The sequence below is a fragment of the Ostrea edulis genome, chromosome 1, assembly GCF_947568905.1.
Source record: "Ostrea edulis chromosome 1, xbOstEdul1.1, whole genome shotgun sequence".
NCBI lineage: Eukaryota > Metazoa > Mollusca > Bivalvia > Ostreida > Ostreidae > Ostrea > Ostrea edulis.
In genome coordinates this window covers 16,325,389-16,350,354 of record NC_079164.1, presented here as the reverse complement: position 1 = coordinate 16,350,354, position 24,966 = coordinate 16,325,389, and the positions used below count along the sequence as shown (strand labels likewise).

The 24,966-nt window shown below is 35.2% G+C and overlaps 2 protein-coding genes and 1 long non-coding RNA gene across 6 annotated transcripts; all 3 read right to left on the bottom strand.

Moving 5' to 3' along the window:
- Positions 1 to 3,016: 3,016 nt before the first annotated feature.
- On the bottom strand, positions 3,017 to 3,533 carry LOC125648655 (uncharacterized). The gene is made up of 3 exons (XR_007360376.2): positions 3,428 to 3,533; positions 3,227 to 3,324; positions 3,017 to 3,123 (listed from the first exon to the last, which is right to left on the bottom strand). It is a non-coding gene; the product is annotated as an uncharacterized LOC125648655 (long non-coding RNA).
- A 4,657-nt stretch (positions 3,534 to 8,190) lies between these two features.
- Positions 8,191 to 17,955, bottom strand: LOC125662018 (macrophage mannose receptor 1-like). Its single transcript, XM_048894197.2, has 4 exons — positions 17,092 to 17,955; positions 16,154 to 16,447; positions 10,520 to 10,705; positions 8,191 to 9,252 (listed from the first exon to the last, which is right to left on the bottom strand). Exons 1-4 carry the CDS (start codon positions 17,147 to 17,149, stop codon positions 8,780 to 8,782), a joined length of 1,011 nt encoding a protein of 336 aa, XP_048750154.2. The 5' UTR covers positions 17,150 to 17,955; the 3' UTR covers positions 8,191 to 8,779.
- Positions 17,956 to 18,327: 372 nt separating this feature from the next.
- LOC125648651 (uncharacterized) lies at positions 18,328 to 24,625 on the bottom strand. 4 transcript variants are annotated; one of them, XM_056152911.1, is made up of 8 exons: positions 24,495 to 24,583; positions 22,889 to 22,939; positions 22,591 to 22,747; positions 21,362 to 21,538; positions 21,091 to 21,192; positions 20,954 to 20,993; positions 20,749 to 20,882; positions 18,328 to 20,335 (listed from the first exon to the last, which is right to left on the bottom strand). In XM_056152911.1, the coding sequence occupies exons 3-8, from the start codon at positions 22,655 to 22,657 to the stop codon at positions 19,200 to 19,202; spliced, it is 1,656 nt and encodes a 551-aa protein (XP_056008886.1). In that variant the 5' UTR covers positions 22,658 to 22,747; positions 22,889 to 22,939; positions 24,495 to 24,583; the 3' UTR covers positions 18,328 to 19,199. The 4 variants fall into 4 exon arrangements, with proteins under 4 accessions (XP_056008886.1, XP_056008888.1, XP_056008885.1 ...); XM_056152913.1 differs by having other exon boundaries at positions 22,591 to 22,677; positions 24,495 to 24,576; XM_056152910.1 differs by lacking the exon at positions 22,889 to 22,939 and having other exon boundaries at positions 22,591 to 22,677; positions 24,495 to 24,625.
- Positions 24,626 to 24,966: the final 341 nt, after the last annotated feature.

Here is a 24,966-nt window from a genome sequence, read left to right as displayed (position 1 = left end):
ATTTATAAAAGAGAGACATTAAACATATATCGTTCTGTTATTTCATTTTATACAGTTTTAAATACCGTCTGCAACTTCTGCATGGCGAATTTATAAAATAAAGTTCTATGATATTGGAAGCGAAAACATGTAGGCAGAGTTATAAGCCTACATGTATTTACTTCATGATGATAAGTTAACCTGTTGTTTCCTGCAACTTCCATCAGGACTATGACTCGGCATGATTATAAGCGAGGCTGGTTTCGAGGCTCGAAAAATTTACGTTCATGTCAGGGTACCGGTGCGAGTCTTCATTAAAATCCTACAACAGAAATCTTTCAAGTGAGCAAACACTCCGTCAGTTCGTTTTTATTTTATTTTACACACACTGAAGGTAAATAAAAGACGCAACCTACCTACACTTGGTCTAAATTTTTCCTACTAGCTGTCTTGAATCGTCTCCTGCATAGCTACAACCGCGAGTCCTAACGATGAACATACCATTGTTTCTTTCCAAAACCCTGACTAAGAGCTTAACGTTAACTTGACCCATCATATCCATCATCAAATCTCTCAGATCCTTTGAATTTCTGTCAAAATCTGTGATCAACTATTGCGTTTTCAACTAAGTAAGCTAGACCGACGCCAGTTTCTCCATCGCTGATCGCGACCAAATCACACCACGGATGTAGTTTACTCCGCTCTTCTTGTCGTCATTTCAGTTAACTTTACGCTCTAAATTACCTTTATTTTTACACATGTTTCGTCTTTTTCTTTCAACATTTTCAATTAAATATCTATATCTTATATTCTCTTTGATATTGTTCCTAATAAAACTCTTACGAACTATATTTTGTGTTTTACGATCGTTATTTTGGTCATCTGCTACATAACCATGGAAGCTCGGTAAGAACACAAATCAAAACAGAAAATAAAAATATAAGAAATAAAATATCATTTTTGAATGTTATTGGGATATGACATGAAGTTGGTACGTGATCAAATCTACTATAACGCCCTTCGGGCGTTATAGGATTTGATCACGTGACCAACTTCATGTCATATCCCAACAACATTCAAAAATGATATCTTATTTCTTAAATGAAACAGGAATAATTTTGATAGACTTGAATAACGTTTGTATCTATGTCAGCACGCGCAATTTTGCGTTCTCACTTTGTTATTGTTTGACGTCATCTGCTCCGTCACGGTTTGGGGAATTTAAAAACTTAGCCTGTCGCTTGAACTTTCTGTTTCAAAGTCAATGCCGCTTATTTTCACTTTAAAAAAAGCAAACTGCTCTTGAAACAAATTTGGTCCGCCGCGGTGGTCTAGAAGTTAGAGCGTTTGCCCCGCATGCGGAAGTCCGGGGTTCGAATCTCGGTCGCGACAAACCTAAGTCGTTAAAACAGACAGTGACAGTTCCATCGCCAAACGTTTGGCATCAGGTGTGAATGTCACGGGTCCTCAGAGATGACCTTAAAACCGGATGTCCCGTGTAACAGCAGGCGTGCCATGCTAAAGAACCCTCATTGCTGAATGGCCGTAAGCGCCGAGCATAGGCCTAAATTTGAAGCCCTTCAGGTGCCGGTCTTGGTGACGTCTCCATATGATTGAAAGATTCTCGCGAGAGACGTTAAACAAGATATAATCAATCAATCATGAAACAAATTTGGTTACAATTGCTTGCCCGTTATCGTCAATTTTAATAGATTCACTTACTTCAAATGATGTCATGTTGTTTTGTTTATGTGGCACATGAATCAATGTGATTGACCTACATGATTTTTAACCTTTGCAACGAGTTTATATCGTTTTTCCGAACCCGCGTCATCAACCCGGAAGTATTACTGCTGTGTGATAAATATATATTATTACTACAGTAACTTGATCCGAAGAGTCGGATCACGTCGAGTTGACAGGCGCGAAGCGTCGAGTTTGATCTGATGATCCGCGCCTGTCAACGATTATATCGGAATAAAAGTAGGGGAGAGAGAGAGAGAGAGAGAGACAGAGAGAGAGAGAGAGAGAGAGAGAGAGAGAGAGAGAGAATTAATTATCAATACCCCTATCTATTTCTTGTTTCTTGTGCTACAGTAAATAAAAAAAATTCTCAATATTTTGAATGAAAATTACACATCGTATTCTGAATAAGATATAACTTTTCAGTTTAATTCTTAGTGAAAATTTTATTTATATTAGCCTCTATGTGCAAACAGCAACATATCTCAACGTATTTTTGGTCTATGATTATCAAAGACATTTTCAGTAAAATTTGATAGGGTAGGATGTTGTTTTAATATTGGTTTAGAAAGAATCAGGGGTGTGATTTTTCCTCTTTTCAGAGGAAATCCTCCGATTTGCTCAATTTTCGAAAAAATTAAAACTCTGGATTTGATCTAAAGTGGCAGAAAATGATTTTTTTTTTTTTAGATAGGGTGAGGTGTTTTCCTCCCTTTTTGGCCAGTTTCCTCTGATTTCTGAGGAATTCAGTCACACCCCTGAAGAATCCAGGCTTGAGATCAATCATTGATACTGTTTGTAATGCAGAGCTGTAAATTCTTACTATTTAGATAACAATTTTGTCTATGTCATAAACTATATACTTTCCCCCTATAATAGCTCTAAAACTTCATTGTTATTTCGGATTTCCAACATTTCGGTTGAGCATCACTGAAGAGACATTATTTGTCGAAATGCGCATCTGGTGCATCAAAATTGGTACCATATAAGTTTTACATTATGACCCCTGGGTCGAGGCCTCTGCTGGTGGACTGTTAGACCCCGAGTGTCTTTACAGCCCAGTAGCTAAGTACTTCGTTACTAGCTTGATTGATTGATTGTTTGATGTTTTCCGCCACACTCAACAATTTTTCAGTTATCTGGTGGCGCCCAGTTTTTATTGGTGGAAGAGAGAACCCAGATACAGTGTGCCTGGGAAGAGACCACTGACCTTCCGAAAGTACACATACCACAAGAGACCTGTATAAAATGAAAAAGTAAACTTATCTTGTATCGGATTGAAGAGTATAAGTAGCTGACAGTTAATAAGCAACAATACATGTATATTACAGTTGTTCACCATATCACCTTTACCATCCTCTAGCGTAAGCCCACAACAAGGGCAGCGATCAACCATGTACCCTGTTATATAACAAATATTGAATGATAATTATAAATATGTGCTAAGTAAAAAGTTAAAACCAAACTATCTCAAATCATTTAAAACAAGCATTATTAAACTTACCGTCAAACAACAAGAAGAGTAGAACCTACTTCCGACCTTTTTCTCTCAACATCTTCTGTACGTATATTCAGGAGAGATTCTCTTTATCTTTCTGTATACTAGATAAGGATTATAGATTCATAAGATGTTAATTGCTTCAGTATAACATATTGCGGTACCTAATGTACATTATTGTAAAAATACTTCAGTATCACTACCTACCATTAAACAATACACCCCACAACTACAGCCATCTTTCTGCTTTGAATGTTCTTTCACTTCCAATATCCATTGATCACCTAGAAACAGGTTTCTTCCCATGTAATTTCTGTAAATAATAAATGGTGAGGATCTCATATTGATGATACACTTTAAGACAAACTGTAAAGTTTTCACAACAGAGGTTAAGTTAATTTTTTATCATTAGAGAAGTGCATCTATAAATATATAATGTATGTGCATTGTAAATATGGAACCTTGTTTGAAATTATTATTCATTTATTTATTGCATCTCTTAATCATCATTTCATTGATTAAAACATGAATAGATAGAGATTTATAAAAGAAAAAATAACTTGTGTATGGGTATACCTCCAGCCATTGAGAACTTGTCTACACTGAAATGCAGTCTCTCCAAGAGGATTATAAAAGTAGACTGTGAACGTCTTTGGTTCAATTATTGATAAAATAAATGAAATGAAATCTACAGTATAGATAGAATGAAATCTATAGTCTAGATGTCAACTAATAACACGGACACTTCAAAAAGTGTAAGCAGTATAGTAATGTCAGTGCATTTTCTATCAACGTGTCTTCGAAATGAATTTGTGAAACTTGCCACAAGGTCCCAATGCCCTCGCCAATGATGGAGTCATATTCCATAGCACGACCACGACACTGAAGGTAAATAAGACATAAATGATTTAATTTTGGTAACTGACATAAATTCACAGATCAATGTCTTTTGAGACAACATCAAAATTATGTAGTTTTGTTTGAATGTGAGTTGTTCTAATTCAAGACAGTTATACCCTTTTTTATTGAAGACTGAGCATGATCATTGATGATACTTGTCATCTTAAATGTATCCATATATTTCACTTTCTTTCCTCTGTCCCACTCTTTCTGAGTTATGTATGGCAGGTATGCATCAAGTACCTATCAATGCATAAGTCTTAATCAGGACATGAATTATATCAAAGCATAAGAGACTGGTAATACAGCATGCGCAGAGTCTATAGACGATTACCAGTCGTCTTACACGAACCATTTCGCAATATAATGTGAGTGAGTAACAGACCAACTGGCAATATGAATGTTTTCCACAAGCAACACAATATATAACATGAAAACCTGATCCGTCAACCAGTTTGGACTCTTCAGAGACTTGAAATCAACATTAGTGACATTATATCCATAAACTCGAGCTTTGATATAATTTGATGTAATTTTTTTATCCCATATCTTCATGAAGATGTTCCTGTCTATAAGGGAATCAATCCAGCAACTAGAGTCATATCTAAGTTATTTTAAAATTGGAGAAGTACTCTGAACGCATTTGCATTTGGCTGTGTACTCCATGCAGTAACTTTCATGGAAAGCAGTTACCACTAAATCAAGTACGGCTAAATGTTTTGCACATATACATTTTTATGTAGCACATTTACAAAGCGCTAAATCCAATCTACGCTGAATTGTTGAAAAAACAACAACATACAATTGGCGTCAAATATAGTACCTGTTACATATAAATGTAACATATTTACGTTAAATTATTAAAGTCCATTTAACCATTTTATGAATCAATATCAGTATAGTGTTGAGCCGGTTCACCCGCTTCCCATCGCACATTCTTTTTAACACTCTTCTTGGAATCCCTTAGAATTTCAGATGAGAAGATAAAATATTTCAGAAAAATGTGCATGAAGTTTTAGATAAAGTAAGGAGGTGTTCAACTGTTTGACTTCACGAGATAATGAGCTTAGAGTGAGGAAAAGTATTCATTTGTATGTATCACGTTAATATTTAATTCATAATACTACCAACGGCATTTACATTAAAGAAAAATTAAATCCTTTATGAGACATATTGAATCATAAGCCATCTGCAATAATACGTATGTCATTTGAAGTCATTTTATGATTTTCATAAAATGGTCTATATCATGATATATACATGTATGTATATAGAAATCAAGAATTACTATCCAAGAATTATAGCACTAGAGTAAACTGTTGACACAGGCATTATTAGAATTTAAAATGTCAAAATCTATGTCTTACCTAGAGAAATAATCTTCCCATTCTGCCAAGGCTTCCACACATGCTCTTTCAGCGGTTTGTCTATGTTTTCCTTCTCAAAATTTCTTTTCTCCACTGAAGAAAATGTATAAATAGAAAATTATTCATTGATGTATGCATACTATAAATTGAATTTTTCTCCCTGGAAAGGTAAATTCACCATTACAAAGCTTATGTAGAATTAAAATTGACATTCTGAATTTCTGTGAATTTGTCATCTCTCTTGGGCAATGCGATTCAGAAATGGTCTTCAATGTCTGAATATGGTCAGCTTCACAGTATTCCTCAAGTAGTGTCACATCAATTTGAGATATTGTATCGGTAGAAGTTGCAGCTTTTTTTTTTTGTGGCCTGGAATATGAGGGCCTCCCATTCAGTTCTTGGTATCTGACTTACCATATCTGCATAACAAACCATTCCATATACCTGTAAGTTAGGTAAAGTAATAGCTTACTGGAAATTATTTCTTTTCTTTCGTTTTTATTTTTTGAAGGAGAAATACCTGCAACACTCTCTAGTATTGATTGTGGAACACTATAATGGCCATCAATTATGATTTCTTCGTCTTTGTACCATGACCTGCTTTAGGACTAAAAATAGGTCAAAATGTTTCCTTTACAGATATTGCAACCTCTCAGAGAAATACATAATCAGTTTACATGCCCGATAGATTGGAGCACCATGACCTACTTTAAGGTGGTACTCTACATCATCATAATGGCTAACTTCCTTTTAAAACATGTGTGAAAGTATAAATATCAGCAATATTTATCTATTCATTTCAAATATCACAGCTTAGCTGAATAGCTTAGTAGATTAGCACGTCGACTGCTGAATTGTAGATCGCGGGTTCGAATCCAATAGGAGTTTTAATTTTTTGGTCAGATTGTGTTCTACTTAAACTGCATTTTTTTTTACTAAATAAAGTAAGTTTGAAAGTTTACATTTCAAAATATTGTTGCACATATCCTCCACTTTTCAGCCATATCAAATTTTTCTGTAGTAGCATTTCTCCTTAAGGCTTTTCTATTCAAAATGTGTATGATGTAAAACTTATACGGTACCAATTTGATGCACCAGATGCGCATTTCGACAAATAATGTCTCTTCAGTGATGCTCAACCGAAATGTTTGAAATCCGAAATAACTATGAAGTTTTAGAGCTAAATATAGCCAAAAACAGCGTGCCAAAAAAGTGGAGCCAAATTCGTCCAAGGATAAGAGCTATGCATGAGGGAGATAATCCTTAATTTTGAAATGAATTTCTAAATTTTATAACAGCAATTAAATATACATCCGTATTTTCAAGCTAGTAATGAAGTACTTAGCTACTGGGCTGTAGAGACAGTCCACCAGCAGAGGCCTCGACCCAGGGGTCATAATGTAAAACTTATATGGTACCAATTTTGATGCACCAATGATACCAATGATATCAATTCAGAGTGCATAATGGGCTTACGGGTTGACTTTTATTGTCTGACGGGCGTATGCTGTACCGTTTGCAGCACTCTTGTTATCATATTTGATGGCAAAATCCAGTTGTGAAAGACGGATACACCGGAAACTTCTTTACAAATGGATGAGTTGTCGAGAAAATGCACCAATAGTCAAATAACCAGGTTAGTAACTCGAAATTCTCGGAGATCTTATGATCTTGCATGATTTTGACTATGGATAACTCCGTTTACCTGAGAGTTGGGCAAACACGGACCCCTGGATATACCAGAGATGGGATTAGGTGCCCAGGAGGAGTAAGCATCCCTTGTTGACCGATCACACCCGCCGTGAGCCATATATCTTGATGAGGTAAACGGAGTTATTCGTAGTTAAATTCAGTGTAACAAGAACGGCCTAACAATCGGTATGAAAGGCATCAGACAGCATTGACCCAATGATAGGTTGTATTGTCAATTGACTGTCATTATAACGGCCTTAGAATTTTCGAATTTTGCCTTTAAACGATACTCTTGAAACCCCTGCACTATCAATTTGTTTGTCAGTAGCCTTTGCATATCGAATCAGTTGAAAAATATAAACGTATGTAGTTGATAATGGAATATTGCTACATAAATATTGGAAGTTGACGATGGAGAAGCTGAAATCATATCGTTTGTCATAAAGTTAGCTGTTAGTTTGCCGTTAATATGTATTTTCAATAAAATATCTAAGTACGAAGCAGATGTGAAAGACTTGGTAGCGTCTTTTTGAGTTTACAGGGATATATCGAATCTACATGTTAATGAAAATAATTATTGTTAATACATAAAACGTCGTCGATATATATAAATGCCGAGTTGAAAGCTACAGAAAGATATATTTTCTTCTCATGTAGAAGGTTTTCAATAACCCCTGTTTCATAAGAATATAGAAACAGGTCAGCTAACAAAGGAGTACAATTCGTGCCCATGAGAATTCCAACAGACTGTTAGAAGACCTGATCACCAGAGTACGAAGATCATGTCAATAAGAAACATGTAAGTTGATCGTGTCATGTTTGTTCCTAGTTTCATGCCCTTGAACATATCTGCTACATGATTTGTAAACGTGGGTATATCAATTACATGTACAGTGTACTATGGCCTTAACTGAATCTTTTGCATAACTTTGTACTCCATACTAGATTCACACCTTGTGTTGACAAACCAATATATGTAATTAATGACTCGAGAAAAGAAATCAAGACAAAACAAAATCCATATGCAGTGTAATTTAAAACACATGTAGACACCTACTGTCATATCATATTCAATAGGAAATTAATTTCAATCAAATTAACAATCCAGTAATTAAGATAAATTGTAAGTTACATATATTTTTAGACATCATGTAATGAAACAAATTTAGATGGCAAATTAATCGGGATTTTATAGTATGACAGGACCCAAAGTTACAGAGAAACAAATACTGTCTCACCATAGACATTTCACATGTCACTAAACATGTGAAATGTTGTTGGTGAGACAGTTGGACACACGGATAGGCAGACAGGACATATATGTATCTACAACGTATTCACGAAGTGGATTTATTCTTTTGCTGGTCGCTTAAAATTCATGATGTTATAATCATAAAATACAAAGTATATGCAGTTAACCGAGGGGAATTTGGCTAAAATTGATAGACACATCATAGTATTACTTTATACAGCATTATATGCACAGTAGTATGTTGTAATTTGTTTTCAGTTTGTACAAATGTAGTTTTAAAAACAGCACAAATGAAGAATACATCAGGGAAACACGGGGACTTTGTTTTAATTAAAATTTGTGAATTCTTTATCCTATAATGATCACGCCGTCTTGAACACCTTGTTGTGTAGAGTGTGCAGTGGTTTGACCGTGATAACTGTGCTTCGTGACCTGTTGATTGTCTCCTATGACGTGTTGACTGTGTTCTGTGACGTGTTGGCTGTGCTCTGTGACGTGTTGACTGTGCTCTGTGACGAATATCTCTCGTTCCTCTGTCGTGGGGTTATTGGGTTGTTCGTTAGTGGTATTTTTGTTTGTCAGCAATGGAAATTTCTGGGTTATCTCATGAGAATGTTTTGCCGTTAAAATAGACAGGAATGTAGATGTTTTTAACGATGACACTGAAGGCTTTGTAAGCAGCGCTGTGGGTGATGTTGTAGTTAGTAGAGTTGTTGTTGTTGTTGATGGCGTTGATTTGAAGTTATATGTAACTAACGGTGTTGGATGTGAAATACTTGTTGTAGTTGAAAGTTTCGCTGCTCTTGTTGTTTGGGGTATTTCTACAATACATTCAAAGGTATTACGTATAAAGCAAAGTCTAATAGATGTTCCAATATGATTGTATTAGATCTTTTTTTATATAGCTGACTTGTAGCGCCATCCAAGACATAAAAGTACTAAAATTAAAATAAAAGCTTGATATTATAAATGCATTGAAGAAAGCCGTCATGGTTATTCCACGGCTATTGAATCTTATTTACTGGTACGGAGCGTTTTCAAAAAAAACCAACAACATGAAATTACATTAGACATCATCAAAATACATACATGTACCACATATAACAGGATATAAATATCTATCAGTATAATATTTATGTATCTATTGTGCAAATAAAATTAGCTGATAGGCAGACAAACTTATGTATAAACATTTCCATTTAAGAGCTAGTTCTAAATTATATCTACTTAAAACCCTGCTGGACTACCAAACTATGTATGGCGTAGACATATGCAGGATTATCAAATTGGCAGATGAACGCGTAGAAATAGCGTGATTGATTTTCAAACTGAGAGATGCATGGGTAGAAATAGTTGCTGGATTAGCAAATTTGCAGATATGTGGGTAGAAGTAGCGTGCTGGATTACCATATTGACTTATGTATAATTATTGTGCTGGATTGCCATATTGACTTGTATTATAGGGTTATTGAACTTATATTGGTGAATATTGGCACGAGTTGGCTGTCAAAATGCACGAGCTTGCGAGTGCATTTTGACAGCCATCGAGTGCCAATATTCACCTATATAAGTTCAATAACCCTTTTATTATATAGCTAAAGTGTTTAGTTGTTAAATTATATCCCTTTTCACTCAAACTACTCCAAAATAGACAAGAATTCATCAATATTGGCATCTAAGATGAAGGTGTGCAATATCGGCATGCATTTCTTAACTGTTCAATATTTAACCCGTCGTTAATGCATGAAGCAAACTGATTTTGTAAATTGGGACATCATAATTTATGTACAGTAAAACATTTTACTTAAGTAAATATCAAATACCGGCTCTGTCAGATTCGGAGGACCGTCGTCTACCATTTTGGCTTGTTTACGTCGTTACGGTAACGTCAATATTGAACGCTCATACTCGGAATGTTTCGGGCGCATATAATTTACGCAATGCAAAGTTAGCGTTCAATAAATTATCAGGATATTGAACGCTAACATTCTTTAGATTTTACGCAGATTTTATAATAGACTATTTATTAGCTATATAATAAACTAGGGTATTGACGTATGTTTGGGTAGTAGTAGCGTGCTGCGTTACCAAATTGGCAGATGTATGGGTAGAAGAAGGCTATCCCGCTGTGACAGGGGTAGTCATGCCACATGAAATTATCATCCACTTTTAGTAGTCCACAGTCCTCCGTCCCTCCCCCTGGAATCAACAAAAACCCAGTTTGATGCGGTCCTTGGTGAGGGCTCCAGTTGTCATACGTCATAGTCTTCTCGCCTACAATACGTTTGGAAGTTTCATTCTACACATCAATACATTTTAGCTTATAAATATGTTAATACGCAAGACTTGAGATGCCTCCAGGATCCGAGCCATTCCCCTATAAAGAATTCTGGCACGTACAGTACATGTCAGTGTAAGACGCGAAACAATTTCTTCCAAGCAGGGTATGGGGGAAATGAGCATCACTGCATAGATAAATGTACGCAGCAAGTTTCTTACATGCAGTTTCATCACCGAATTTGATTAATATGCAGAACAAAGAAGTAAATGCAATACGTGTAAATATCCAGTCATGTTATTTCGTTGTTCGTAAATACCGTATCTAGGATATTGCTTGCAAACATGATATTGATTATGTTTTCGTTTTAGTAAAAAAAAAAAAAAAAAAAAAAATTCGACGGCTTTCCATATTTTTGTCGTCCTTCATACTGACTGTAGGTGCATAAGCTTCTCGAAAAATAAACTTGAGTGGAAATCTGGAATTCAAATTTGACATCTCATATCAAAGAAAGCTGAATCGTAAGTTAGAGATTTTTTTCGAGAAATCCAAACCAGAGGAACATTGGATGTATTTAAAGCTGACATGAATTAATAAATATAGTATAATTCTATATGTCCGCCATATTTCTCTGCTAATCCGCCATATTAGTTGAATTTACTATTGTTATATGTATCAGGGTTCGCATGGTATATAAGGGAACGAGTTTTGCTACGCTTCACTTCACATCAGTGTCTTCGATTTACCAGTGCGGGTAGCTTCAACAGGTAACACGTACATCTCCGATACTAATTTATAGGACATCAAGAAGAAATGAAATCACGTTTTGAAACACCACGCAGTGCTCAAAATTACAATAAACATATCGTACAGTAGTAAATCATTCTAAAAGCTTTGGATAAATAAATATAGAATGCCTTTTCTTTACGTGAATGTGCGTACATTTGCAATAAATATGTCAAAACTATACAAAAACGCGGAGAAATATTTCATCTGTTATCTATTGATGAAATGGAAGAAGCAAAGGGTATAAAATCTATACCATTCACAATTACTTCAAGCAAAATGCAAATACATAAATGCTACTGTACGTATAAAGAAGACATGATCATGTATGCTCGCCATGAAAAAGCATCGAATGCGGACGACTATTTACCTGGGTCTACTCGTAATATCTGTAAAGCACCGCAGATGTACGTGTACACTTGTCGAAAATACTCAAAGTAGTAGTAAAACTCCCTTTATTAGCAAATCCATGAAACAAAACGATACACTCCATTTGTATTCCAACAGTAAACAACATTGTCCATTGTACAGACTGCGACACACTTAGCCCGTGCCGATCAGCTATCTTCAATCAGGGGAAGTATCCGAGTAGAATATTTACCCTGTATTGTGCATGAATCCCTATACCGTATGATTTACTTGTCAGAGTATTGCAGATTTATAAATCAGGAAATCATTTAGGCTACATAAATTTTTTGTACACAGATAATTTGCATATACAACACTGTGCGAGTGTATGGGATGAGAGAGAGAGAGAGAGAGAGAGAGAGAGAGAGAGAGAGAGATTCAAACGATAATCTTGTAATAATCGCGCTCTTATAAAAGACGAATAATATAGTTAATTCAATATAAGAGAATAGTAACTCAATATTGCTCTCATTCATTGATAATACAGATTTATTTGATTCATCTAAAGCACGCAATAATTAAAAATTAAACATATCTTTAAATAATGTTATTTTCAATTACTTCATTTCATGTTAATTTGGCGCTCAATAGATCTTATATATCTATGCCATTTTGCGTTATTACATTCTGCGTTGAACTCGACGCAAATTGTACTAATGCAAAATGTAATAATTGAATTTATCATATTATGCGTCGTTATCAAGCAAATAGAATCAAGGGGAGGGGAGAAGAGTGTCTGTCCCCCACCTTTGATAACAATATCCATTTTTTGTTATTTTGTAATGCAAATAAAAGATATATTTGGTGACACCCCCCCCTCACTTGAAAGTTCTGATATAATAGTAGAAGGCACACACCACCACCAATTAAGAAAATGAAGATATCATGAGGCACTCATAGTAGAGGACTCTAACCACCCCATCCCACCCCCAACGATGGAAGAAAATGAAGTGCAGGGGGGGGGGGGGGAATTATTGAGGCAGTCAAAGTAAAAGACTCTTTTAACCCTTCGCCCCCACATTAAGAGTTTGAACATCAGATAAAACATCTTGGTTTGTTTGGTTTTTGTTTTTGTTTTATATTATTGCTGTTTTCGTTCATCTTTTTTAATTATTATTTTGAATCGCAAGAAATTTTGAAAATCCAATTTTCCATTTTTTTCTTTCCTGTTGTAACCCCCCCCCCCCCCCGAAAAATGACGATACATGTCTGGTTATTACATGTACATTTTGCTTTTCAACACATGCATGCATACTAATTGTATGGTGTAGAATTGCACCATTTATCAAGTTTTCCCTCATTTACACAGTGTAAGGAAAGGTAAACCAAAATCACAAAACAAAATGCATAAAGGCCAAGATAGTTTTAAGCGTAGGAACTTCATTCACTAATACATAAATACACTACATGTATTCAGAAAAATCGCATGCATGCATTGCAGGACTATAGCATATGTGTGTTTTAACGTTTCTGTAATATGCCATAATGATTACTTTCAGGCTTGAGTGTAATTTATTCATAAATATTTTCATTTCGTAGATCTGGCACAATGGATATATTCTGAAAATAGACATACCGCTGTATGTCGAAATTTCAAATTCAAATGTATTCGATAAGATGTTAGTGTTCATAAATCAGTAAAATTCGTGTTGAGGTTTTATTTGATATGATGCAGTGTCAGTCTACTGTAATGCATTAGTAGGATATGCAAAAGGCAAGAGTATAAACCTTATTTAGTATCTATATCTATATGATCACGAAAAAACATTATATAATTTATATCCGGATTCATATGCCGATTTAGATATCAATACAAACAAAGCTGCATAGTTTGGGGGAGGGGGTTCTAATGAGTCTGATGAAATTAAAAGAAGAAACCCCACATTGCATTCAAACTAGATGTACTTCAAAATGAATTCATTTCTGCTCTGACTGAAAGCATGATTCTAAATTCGGGAACGAATCTTGCATACAAAATAATTAATAGGGGAACACATAAATTCGAGCTCCTTTGGAATTTAATGAAATGCAGATATGCACCTTTCTTTCAACACGAATTGATGTGTTGTTTCAGGCACGTATACAGGGAGTTGGGGTGGGCAGGGAGGCTGGGCTGGTCTGCTCTCCCCACTTTTTTGACAATTTACATTTTCCCGTTATTTTAACATACAGTCAGTATTTTCTACATGCACAGTTCAAACTAATATTTCTTTTGAAAATTTGTAATGAATTCAATTAAAAGCATCAACTCCTGTAAGTTTTCAAAATATTGTCAATCACAATTTTTAAAATAGCTGAAAATGTTTAATTCTTGTAAACTTACCATTATATCAGTGATCAATTTTCTTTCCTTCTGTGAAATGATATATTGTACATCGAAGTAGGACAATCTCTCTCTCTCTCTGTCTGTCTCTCTCTCTCTCCTGTTCAATCAATGAATATGGACATACAGAGACCGTAAATAATTATGTGGTTCCCAAAGAGACATTAAAACTATATATATTTTCGTTTATACATTTCCTTTTATATGTGTCTTTGTGTAATCAACTGTTTATTATGGATTGCAAATGTAATACCCGCATTTTCAAACAGATGTATATTTTCGATCATTATTCCCTTATTTGTATATTCAAGTTTGTATATGATCATCGATACATTTTGAATTGAGCACGCAATATATCCAACCAGATGCTCAGTGTATATGATTAGATTCCCGATTTCTATAAACTGCAAAACCTCGACCAGACAAGCATTCATTACAGGAAAAATGTTCGACTCTGACATCTCCCCTGATTGAAGACACCCTGTTTGGCACGGGTGAAGTGTGTCGCCGTCTGTATGATGGAATGACAACGTGTTGTAAAGTTCTAACGAGATACAAATGGAGTTTATCATTTTGTTTCGAGGATTTATCAGAATAAAGATAATCTAATATTTTCGGTAAGTGCACATCTCCGATACCTGTTGAATAGACGTCCGTATTTGATACGGTTTTTTTCTTTCGAATATGCCATGTGCATTGCATATTATCTGATTATGCATATGGCATGGACCTGTATGTTGCAAAAATTTATATAAATAATATATTTTATGCTCTTTGCTTATTCCATTCTATCAGTATGTAATTGGCAAATGATTTCTCCGCATTTATTTCATAAGAAACTGCAAATACTTGCATGCACTTGCAAGTATGCATGAAAAACATTTTTTTCCCTAAATTATCTAAACTTTCGGAATGTTGCATTGGGATACAATAAATATTTTGTAATTTTGAGCAAAGCATAATGTTTTAAAATGTTATTTTATTTGTTTCTCATTCCCTACATATTACTATCGGAGATGTGCACTGGTCGAGTCCACCTAGAAAAATCACTCAGGTGTGACAATCACATTTGGGGTATATACGGGTAGAGTAAATTAGGCTACCTGAGAGAAATATGGCGGATAAGATGAGGAAGGTGTACGTATTTATTAATTCATGTCAGCTTTAATACACAAAAGAGATTTTACCTCGAAACTAGTGTATTCAGAATGGCGAGAACACGGAATGCAGTAATTCGTGATCTAAAACACTGTGATGCATACTTATACAGCCTTATCGTTGTGTGATATGATGCATACAAATGTACCGGATAGATTGTTCGTGTCTGCCAACTCTCTATTTTGTATTGCTTATAGGAGTTATGAGATTGATCAGTGTTCGTTATCTTCACCTTTCATTGTTTACCTATGTGGGGAGCAACAGAAATAATCCCCCTCCGGAACGAACTATTGTCTGAATCAGTAATTGTAGCAAAATTAAGAAAAATAGAGGGTTGAAAGTGAAAGATATTTATATACATGTATCTAGTTTGTAGACAACATGAATTGGTGTAAACTTACAAATTACAAGTGATTGATTCATCACATTATACCAATTCTTTAAACATGATATAATGTTAATTGGATCTTTTTGCGGGGTCATAAATTTAGCTTATCTTAGCGGTTAGATAGCTTTCCGCCAAAATTTCACCCGCCAAATACGCACCAAATTGCGATTTGCAAGAGAGAGAGAGAGAGAGAGAGAGAGAGAGAGAGAGAGAGAGAGAGAGAGAACTGTTCCTTGTCCGCCAAAATTAATTCCGCTTAAACTATTTGCATACCTTTCAGCCAGCAAATCTCGAAATCTTAGACCCCCGGAAAAAACCGCTATACGATATATATTTCAAAAGTTTATAATCTTCTATACAAAGTTTGAATTAGCCAATTACCTGATACCCATTCCCAGCGGCCCTCGTGATGCTGATCTGACGCCCCGATCCAAAACCCTGTTTTGACGTGGTGATGTAGTTGCCTTATTTTCTGTATGATGGAACCCTGAATATCGGCCGAGCGGATCTGCACGAGATCTCCGCCATGACGCTGACAACGTTCCCGCGCATGCGGCCAGTCATGCTTGTCTAGGGAAAGCTGTAGACACGAAGAACCGTACGTCCAGACATACTGTGGATCCAGAGCTATGTCTTTAGGACAAAGGGATCTCAGTTCGTCCGGCACAGAAAGAGCTGCAGAGAATGTCAGTATTTATCGTTTCAAGTTTTACAATTAAGTCATACGCGATGTGTCTGCCACCCCCACAAAACTTTTTTTCATCTCGATATGAATATTTCTGTTATGATTCCCGAAATAGAAGTTTTATATTGTAGTAATATTACTATACTTTGTTTATCAACATGGTTAGCTCAGTGGATAGTTCACTTAATTAAGAATGCAAGGGTCCCATGTTTGATCTCTGATTCAAAGATTTTTCTCCGTCTTTGCAACAGTGACTTAGTAATACCCCCTGTTAGTTTACAGTTTTACTTGTCATAACCAGGAACTATCAAAATACGCCAACTATAAAATGGACCTGGTAATATAACCCAGAGTTTTTTTCTTCTTGGTTTTATGTTGTTGCAAGAACAAGATAGGATACAAAGGAATTGTATCCGATTTGTCACAACGAATATGTATTATTCAGAAACGTCATGTACATAGAACAATCTTTTTAATTGAATAATATAATTATTATAACATTTATTGCATATTGAAATATTGCAAAGGTAACGCGAATTCAACAAAGGTATTAAATGCACCTTGAATGGTATAAATTCCAATTGATAGTTTAAATTATTTTCACTAATTCATAGAAATAAAACGAAAATGTTACCCTGTGCAATAAAGAAAGAACCATAAATCACGAGAAGACACCGCACAAACTCCGTCATTTCTGTAATCGCTGGGATGTGTGACCTGGAGTCGCTAGGTGGCGTGATAAGTCCATCGCTATGGTCCGATGCAGGGTTATCAGTGATGTACAGAGTGTAGCTCTACCAGGGTTACACATGAACCAAATATACGGATCACACGCTGTATAGGCATGCAAAATGATAATGGGATCAGAATTATTGATATTAAATGTCATATTTTAAATATGAATTAGAATTAGAGTTACACATGTCGTGTTTTTAAAATACTCTTCAAAATTTAATTTTTGTTTTAAAATTAAGTTTAGAATGGTTACTATAATGGCATCATAATATACTCTTTCTTCACTGGATTTTTTTGTCGGTGTACACGGTATGAATGCACTGGTGACATATTCGCTATAGGTTCTAAATCATAACTCACCAGAATGGAGTGAAGAACGGATTCCATGGGCGTTAATATTACAACATTACACATTACTTGATAGAGTGTAGGTCAAAAGATATATATTTGTGTTTTTAGTACTTTGAGAGGAGTTAAGAATTCATGTCCTGAAATTAATGATTGGAGCAACGATATGTTTCTCCGTCTGTTTTGTCTGCCATCAATGAACCTTTGTCAAAAAATTTAGAAAAGTTTAAGACTTCATATCAATAAACATGTATGTGCAACACTATGCTCCCGAGCGTGAAAACCCTCCATTGTGGCAAATGTCAACATGACTTTGACCTTAATTCAAATTAATGTGATTGACGTATCGAGGAGGACTAAAAACAATCTTCGATCTCGGGGTATAACAGTAATGATCTACGGGTACAAAGCAGTTTGAATGATATTTGTCAAAAGGGCAAAGGTCAACTTCACAAGAGTAGAACGTGTCCATGCTTTGGACACAATGTTATATCCATTTGCCGTTTTACATGTGTTCCTTAAATTGAGTAAATCATCTACTATCTTATCTGTTATATCAACAGCTGCTTCTTTTGCCACTTAGATCATCTCTAAACTATTGCATATTTTGCTCACAATTGTATGACTAATACACTAGTCCAACATAAGATTCTGTGTTATAATTCTAAAGTATCTTCCTGTACTCAGTGTAAGCGCGAGCTTTATAATCACAGTTTTTCTCGGTTACTGGGTTATACTCTCTTCCAATGTACGAGGAGTTCGATTTTCTACTGGAAACATTGAAACGTTGACGTGAAAAGTCTTTTATTAATCAAATGTCACAATACTACACAGAACGTACGTCAGAAAGCAAAAATACACCTAAAAAAACAAACAAAAAAACAAAAAAAAAACAAAAAAAAAACAACAACATCGAAACAAAAACAATATACATTTTGTTAAATTTTGTGAAGCATATAATATCTATTGTTCAATACTGTAAAAATAAAACATCGACTAATAGGCAATGCTATACAAACATATATACTGATACACTTTTTTTTTTTGAAAAATCAAATATATTTGTAAATACTGTAAAACATTCATACCGGATTCCAGTACTAGTATCTTTTAATATGTACTATACAATAAATTGTCTAAGAATACAATAGCATAAGAACCGGAAAAAAATAATACTAAATTAGACTTCAGATAAATAATGCTAACAATGTATATCTGTTACAGGTATAAATAAGGTGGGTTATATAGACGAAACAGATCCTCAATATCATACAACTGACTTTCCTACACTCTGATACATGTACCTCACTCATAGAGGGTCTGTCACCAACATGTTGGACATTATACTAATATTCATTTCTAAATCGCATGTTCTTTTCGTCGAAAATATGTCTTAGACAGTCTCTAAATTTGTCACGTTTGCTCTTGTGGGGCGGTGTTTGGTTAATAAAGAATGCATAACATAGTTACCGTCCTTTGTTACATTATTAATCGGAATATCCTTCTAATTTTCAGATCAAACATACCGGTAATATCTCTTCCAAATCAACAAGAAAATTGACGATGATTGACTTTACATTTAAAGTATTACTATAGACAAATACGAAGTAAACACGCTATTGATAATTTCAATAAAAAAATTCACATTCTCAGTCGTTTTTAAATTCCGTCTCTCAGAAACATTAATAACGGATGGTCTTTCACATTACATTCGATAACTTTTCCGCTTATTCTATCTTGATAAAACCTAGAAATTAATGTTTTGTCTGCTTCCACGGTGAATAATGACCTCTGACCTATGGGACGGACCAGCTGTAGTATGGCGTCAACGTTACAGTGTTGCATCATCTTATCAGGGTATAAAGCGAAACAGGCGTGAAACGCACAAATGTAAAGAAAGTTGTGCCAAAAGACGTACACTCCGTCTCTCTCTTTAGATCCACCGGTAAGTTGTGACGTCCACATTGGCGCCAGCTGTGAGGCTTTCAAACGCTTCGTATATTTTTTCAAGTCGCATTCCTTTAGAATGGTTTTTGAAATCGAAAAGTGAGTAGCGACGTCATGCCTAAAGTCGTTTTCATCATAAAATCCAATCAAAACGATGTACATAATACATTTAAAAAGTTGTTCATCTTTTGATTCCAAACCCATGAAATGTTCGCACATCGCTGTTAGAGGCCCTTTATCCTCATCTACAAGATCCCGTGCCTTGGTGTGATCCAAATTCAAAAGCTTTACAATAAGATGGGGTCCAATAGGCACTTTGTCAATCGACATAATGTCTGAAATTTCCAACGATTTACACTGACATCCGTCAGCAGTGCACTTTCGTTTGACTTTCTGTAAATGTTTTTTCAATTTGACCCCCTTCTCTTTTGTGCTGGTCTCACGTAATAGTGTTTGTCGTTGAGAAAATACTATTCCAATATCATTAAAATCTTCTTTGTACAAATCACGTATATCAGTACGCAGTCCAATTACAAACTTTATTTCTTTAGTTGTTTCTTTACCCGCTTCTATAATACGACGTAAACAGTCGAGGACGCCGCTTTTTTCACAAGGATTATCATTCCACAATCCAAACCATCCATCAACAAAATATATCGTGTTCGGAGAGAAGTCGAAATCTTCAGAAATGTCCAGATAGTTAGAATATATGTGGTCCATGTTATGCTTTTTGGCATACGCCTCAACTATTCCTTTCCCGACTGTGGATACAGAATTTCCGAGATTACCAACAACGTAGATAATGCTCTCAGACCTCAGCGCAGTCGTACCATTTGTAATTTCTTCAGCTAGAAAACCCCCCAAAACAATTAGGTGCATTTACATTTTAAAAAATACGCATAGCAAGTCCGTTGAATGTAATATAAACACTTCTGATTCTGTGTTGGCCAGTTGCGCAGCTCAAGCTCTTGTACAACTATATTGTATGATGTCATCAATACATGTATATTTTACTACAATATGTGTTTTCTTATTTGGCGTTATCCAAATAAACAAAATACATTCCACTGTCTTTCTTGGTATTGAATGTTATATGACCCATTAACAGCGCATTTTATTGCAATGTTATATATGCATTTGTATATTACAGAAGGACATACTTGCTTGAACATTCAAACTTCTCATCGGGTTACATAGTATCTATTCAAAAATATCTCTAGCAAAATTACATCTTTAAAACAAATCACAGTTACACACTCACTTTCTTTAGTTTGCCGGCTTAACATTCTGTGAACCAACACAGATACACCTATAACCAGGAGAATTCCGACCCCCAGTCCTAGTCCTAGTCCAAGTCCCAGCGCCAAACCACCTGATTCTTCATCCTCTTCATCCCTGTCAAATAAAACAGATGTAATAATCACATAATAAAAGGACATGCTTTATTTGTTACAGGATCACCATACCTGAACGTAATACTGTCTGTGTCTTCAAAGCATACACGGTCTACAAAAATAAATAAGCATTACATTAGCTACATGTGAGTAACATTCTCACTGGTATATTAAGAAAGAAACGCTTTTGAAATGAAGCATTGTTTTACATTTATATACTTCATCGCTGACATATGTTACGTTAGGACAGCCTGTCTGGTTACATCGAACCCAGTGTAAGTAACCATCATCCGAAAACACTGGACAAAATCCTACAAAACAAGTCAATGGACAAATCAAACATTCCAGTTGAGTCAAGGAAACAGAACAAACTGAGAGCTTTCAGAACATTTTTCTGTGTTCAAAGTAGTTTTCTCGCATAATACAACAGCTCGTTTCCATGTGTTAAAAGTGGTTTTCAGTAACATATGCATTTGATACCTTTCTGAAGCGTAGTCCTTTCTATGCATTTTTCTTTCACAGATATTTGGTTTTCAGCAAGAAAACAATGATAAACGTCTTTTCCCTGACAGAAGAAATTAGCAGACCTTTCTTTCCATTCAGATTCATTATAGGGACACTTCACATTACCTACGCCTTCTGAAGTCGGTGCTGCATCTAAAATAAAGGAACGTCAATTTTTGCCACTACACTTGAAACACATACAGGTATTATGATTTGGAGATAACTAGAGTGCATCACAGTGTTTCAATCCTTTTCAGTAGACATGTGATTGAATAGACAATCGATATATCCCAGTGAACTGAAATAAAAGACACCACAGAGTCGTCCACTTCTGCTTCATAGTTAGATATTTTATTGTAAGTAGATATTAACAGCAAACTAAGAACTGAACTTCATGACAAGCCGTATGATTTCAGCTTCTCCATCGTCAACTTTCCATATTTATGCAGCAATATTCCATTATCACCTGCATATGGTGTTTATATCTCTCAACTGATTCGGTACGCAAGACCTTGTTTTGCGTATAGTCAGTTTTTAAATCGAAACAGGCTACTGACAAACAAGTTGATGGTGCAAGGGTTCCAACAGTTTCGTTTAAAGTAGACATTTCGCAAATTATATGGTCGTTATAACGATCTAGTTTGCCAATACAGCCTATCATTGGGTCAAATGCTGTGTTACTTGTTTCATACCGATTGTTAGACCGTTCTTGACACTTTGATTTTGACTACGGATAACTCCTTTTACCTGATCAAGATATATGGCTCACGGCGATATATGGCACGGCGGGTGTGACCGGTCGACAGGGGATGCTTACTCCTCTTAGGCACCTGATCTCACCTCTGGTATATGCAGGGGTCCGTGTTTGCCCAACTATATATTTTGTATTGTTTATAGTAGTTAAAATCAGTGTGCCAAGAACGCGCTAATAATCGGTATGAAACACGTCAGACAGCATTTGGCCCAATGGTAGGATAGACCGTTAGAACGACCATAGAATATGAGAAATGCTGATTTTAAACGTCATTCTCAGGTGTTGCTTGTATGAGATATGATTTTCCACGGGAAACAAACACTTCATAATCTTATTTTTCCTTCAATAAAAAAAATATTTCCCTAGAATGTGTCTCTTAAGCAGCTATAAATATTACCCTATAATAAGCAGCTAGAAATGTACGTCTGTTAATGAAGCTGTAAACGCTTACCTCCTTTCAGGTAAATCAGAGCTAAGATGAGGGCAAAGGTTGATATGACGGGTGAAAGAGGTAACATTCTTCAACCAGGAATTCAGCCTAAAATATCACAAAAACTCTAAATGGAATGCGGTCGTATTCACACACAGGCACTCGACGTTTTAAATATCTATAATAAAAAAATTGTCTTCCTGTAAACATAATATTCACAAGGTATATCACGTCGCCATCTTGGTTTTCTTTTTTACCAGCTGCATCGCTTGAAAATTTCGGAGAAAAGTTCGATATAATATGATAATTAGACCCCTACCATTTAGAAGCAACTCTGTCAAGGTCTTACCTCTCGCATCGTCATGGTGAACTGGAAATAAAGTCCATTTATCGGCTATAATCAACCGTCAAACATCGTCTACTGCTTCTTAATTGCGAACAATCGTTAAAAGGTGGCCGGAAGTTGACATAATTATGCAAATGAGAATTCCCTTGCTAATGTACCCTCTGACCCTTGTGCTTGTGAATATTATGTTTACTGGAAGACAATTTTTTTTTTAATTATAGATATTTAAAACGTCGAGTGCCTGTGTTTTCACAATAATCTAAAGACAATCTCTGCGCCTAACAATCAGCTTACGTATAACGGTGTGCTAAAAAGTTTTGACCTCAAAAGCCAACCATCAGTGACACTGATATGTCAAGGGGTCCGTGTTTGTCCTACTCTTGATTTTGTATTCTTTATAGGAGTTATATGATTGAATAATTTAAAACATTGAAACATGATACTAGGCCTAGAACCTGCTAAATGATACATGGTCGGCCATCTTCGTCATTCCAATATGAATGTCGTTGGCAATAATCAGCATTGTTCACAATTTTGTGTATTAGTAATTGAGGACAATAAATACTCAATGGCTGAGATAATAAATATCTTCCCGGTTTTCAAATAATCCATCATAGGTGTAATTGTTAAATAATTCATTTTACTATAGTTTTTAGGTTTCAAATGTAAATTAAGGATATCCAACGTTTAAAGAAAGTAACCCCCCCCCCCCCACGACAAACCGTTTTAATAGTGCTAGATGGCAGGAATTTTGTCATTATATTGAAGGACATAGTAATAAAAATATGTTTTCTTGCCTCCTCTAACGAAATCTCACTAATGCCATACCAAGGAGCGAATAATAATTCATTGCCCCCCCCCCCCCCCCCCCCGGCAAGATAGCTAGTGATAAAGCGGCCTATTAAATAATTATGAAGAAATACATGTATATGTTATTGTATAGGTAATCAAGCATTTTATGATGAAATATTATCAGAAAACAATATTGCTACATGTATATCCTTTCTTTCCCAGTTGAGAAAACTTGGACAAACTTTATTTTCCAAACTATCAAACAAAGATATTTAAAACCCTGTATTTTTCCTCAGTTCTATATGACTAATGGTATATAAATAATCATTGATGCAGTTCAAATTTCTAAATTTAGAATAGAAAACGAAACTAATATGTATGTACAAGCTAGTCTAGAATAGAAAGTATTATTTCTCTTAATTAATGTACATTATAATTTATAATGGTTTTGTTATCGTTTCTGGAACTTTATTTTATTTCCATCGCCACAATAAATCCATTACTTACATATACAATGTATCATGTATAGTATATGTACAGTCTTTTCAAACTTTAGAATGAAGCGGTCGTTCTTTATACATTGTTAGATAAACCATGTAACGACAATGCTCTGATGGTATAGACAGAACCATCTTAAGATTCAGAATAAATTTTGGAAATTGTACATGCATGTATATCATTTTTGATAAATTAACATTAAAACGAAAGTACTATAAGTTAAAGAAAATCTTCCCAAATACATCTCTGAAACGCATGTTTTACTTTTATGTGGTCGCTGGATACTTACAGTAAGTTCACATACAAACTTCTAGGTGAAAAGTTGAGTAATGTTAATAAATGCGTCTCGTATCCCGAAAATAGGAAAAACCCAAGACAAGAGCGATAACTCAAAATTCTAAATCACGTGGACGACTAAATGGCGGATTCACGGGGAGAGGGTGTAACTGAAATTTCGGAGAAAAAAAATTGATTGCAACAACGATTTAAAACACTTGATGTAGCGGGGGTGTCGTTTTGATCATATAAAATTCATACAATCAAAGGGATCAGACACAAGTTGTATAAATTAAGGAAGTACAATTATGTTGATCCTGTGTCAATAAACAGACACCACATATCCTTTGTAACAGTGCACGTATTGTGCTATCAGATGGCGACATATTATAGAAATGGGAGATTGTCACCAAAAATGTCCAGCCAAAAAACTTGCTTTCTGACACTCTGCAGATGATCCGTTAATCAAGATGATGTAAACTTCA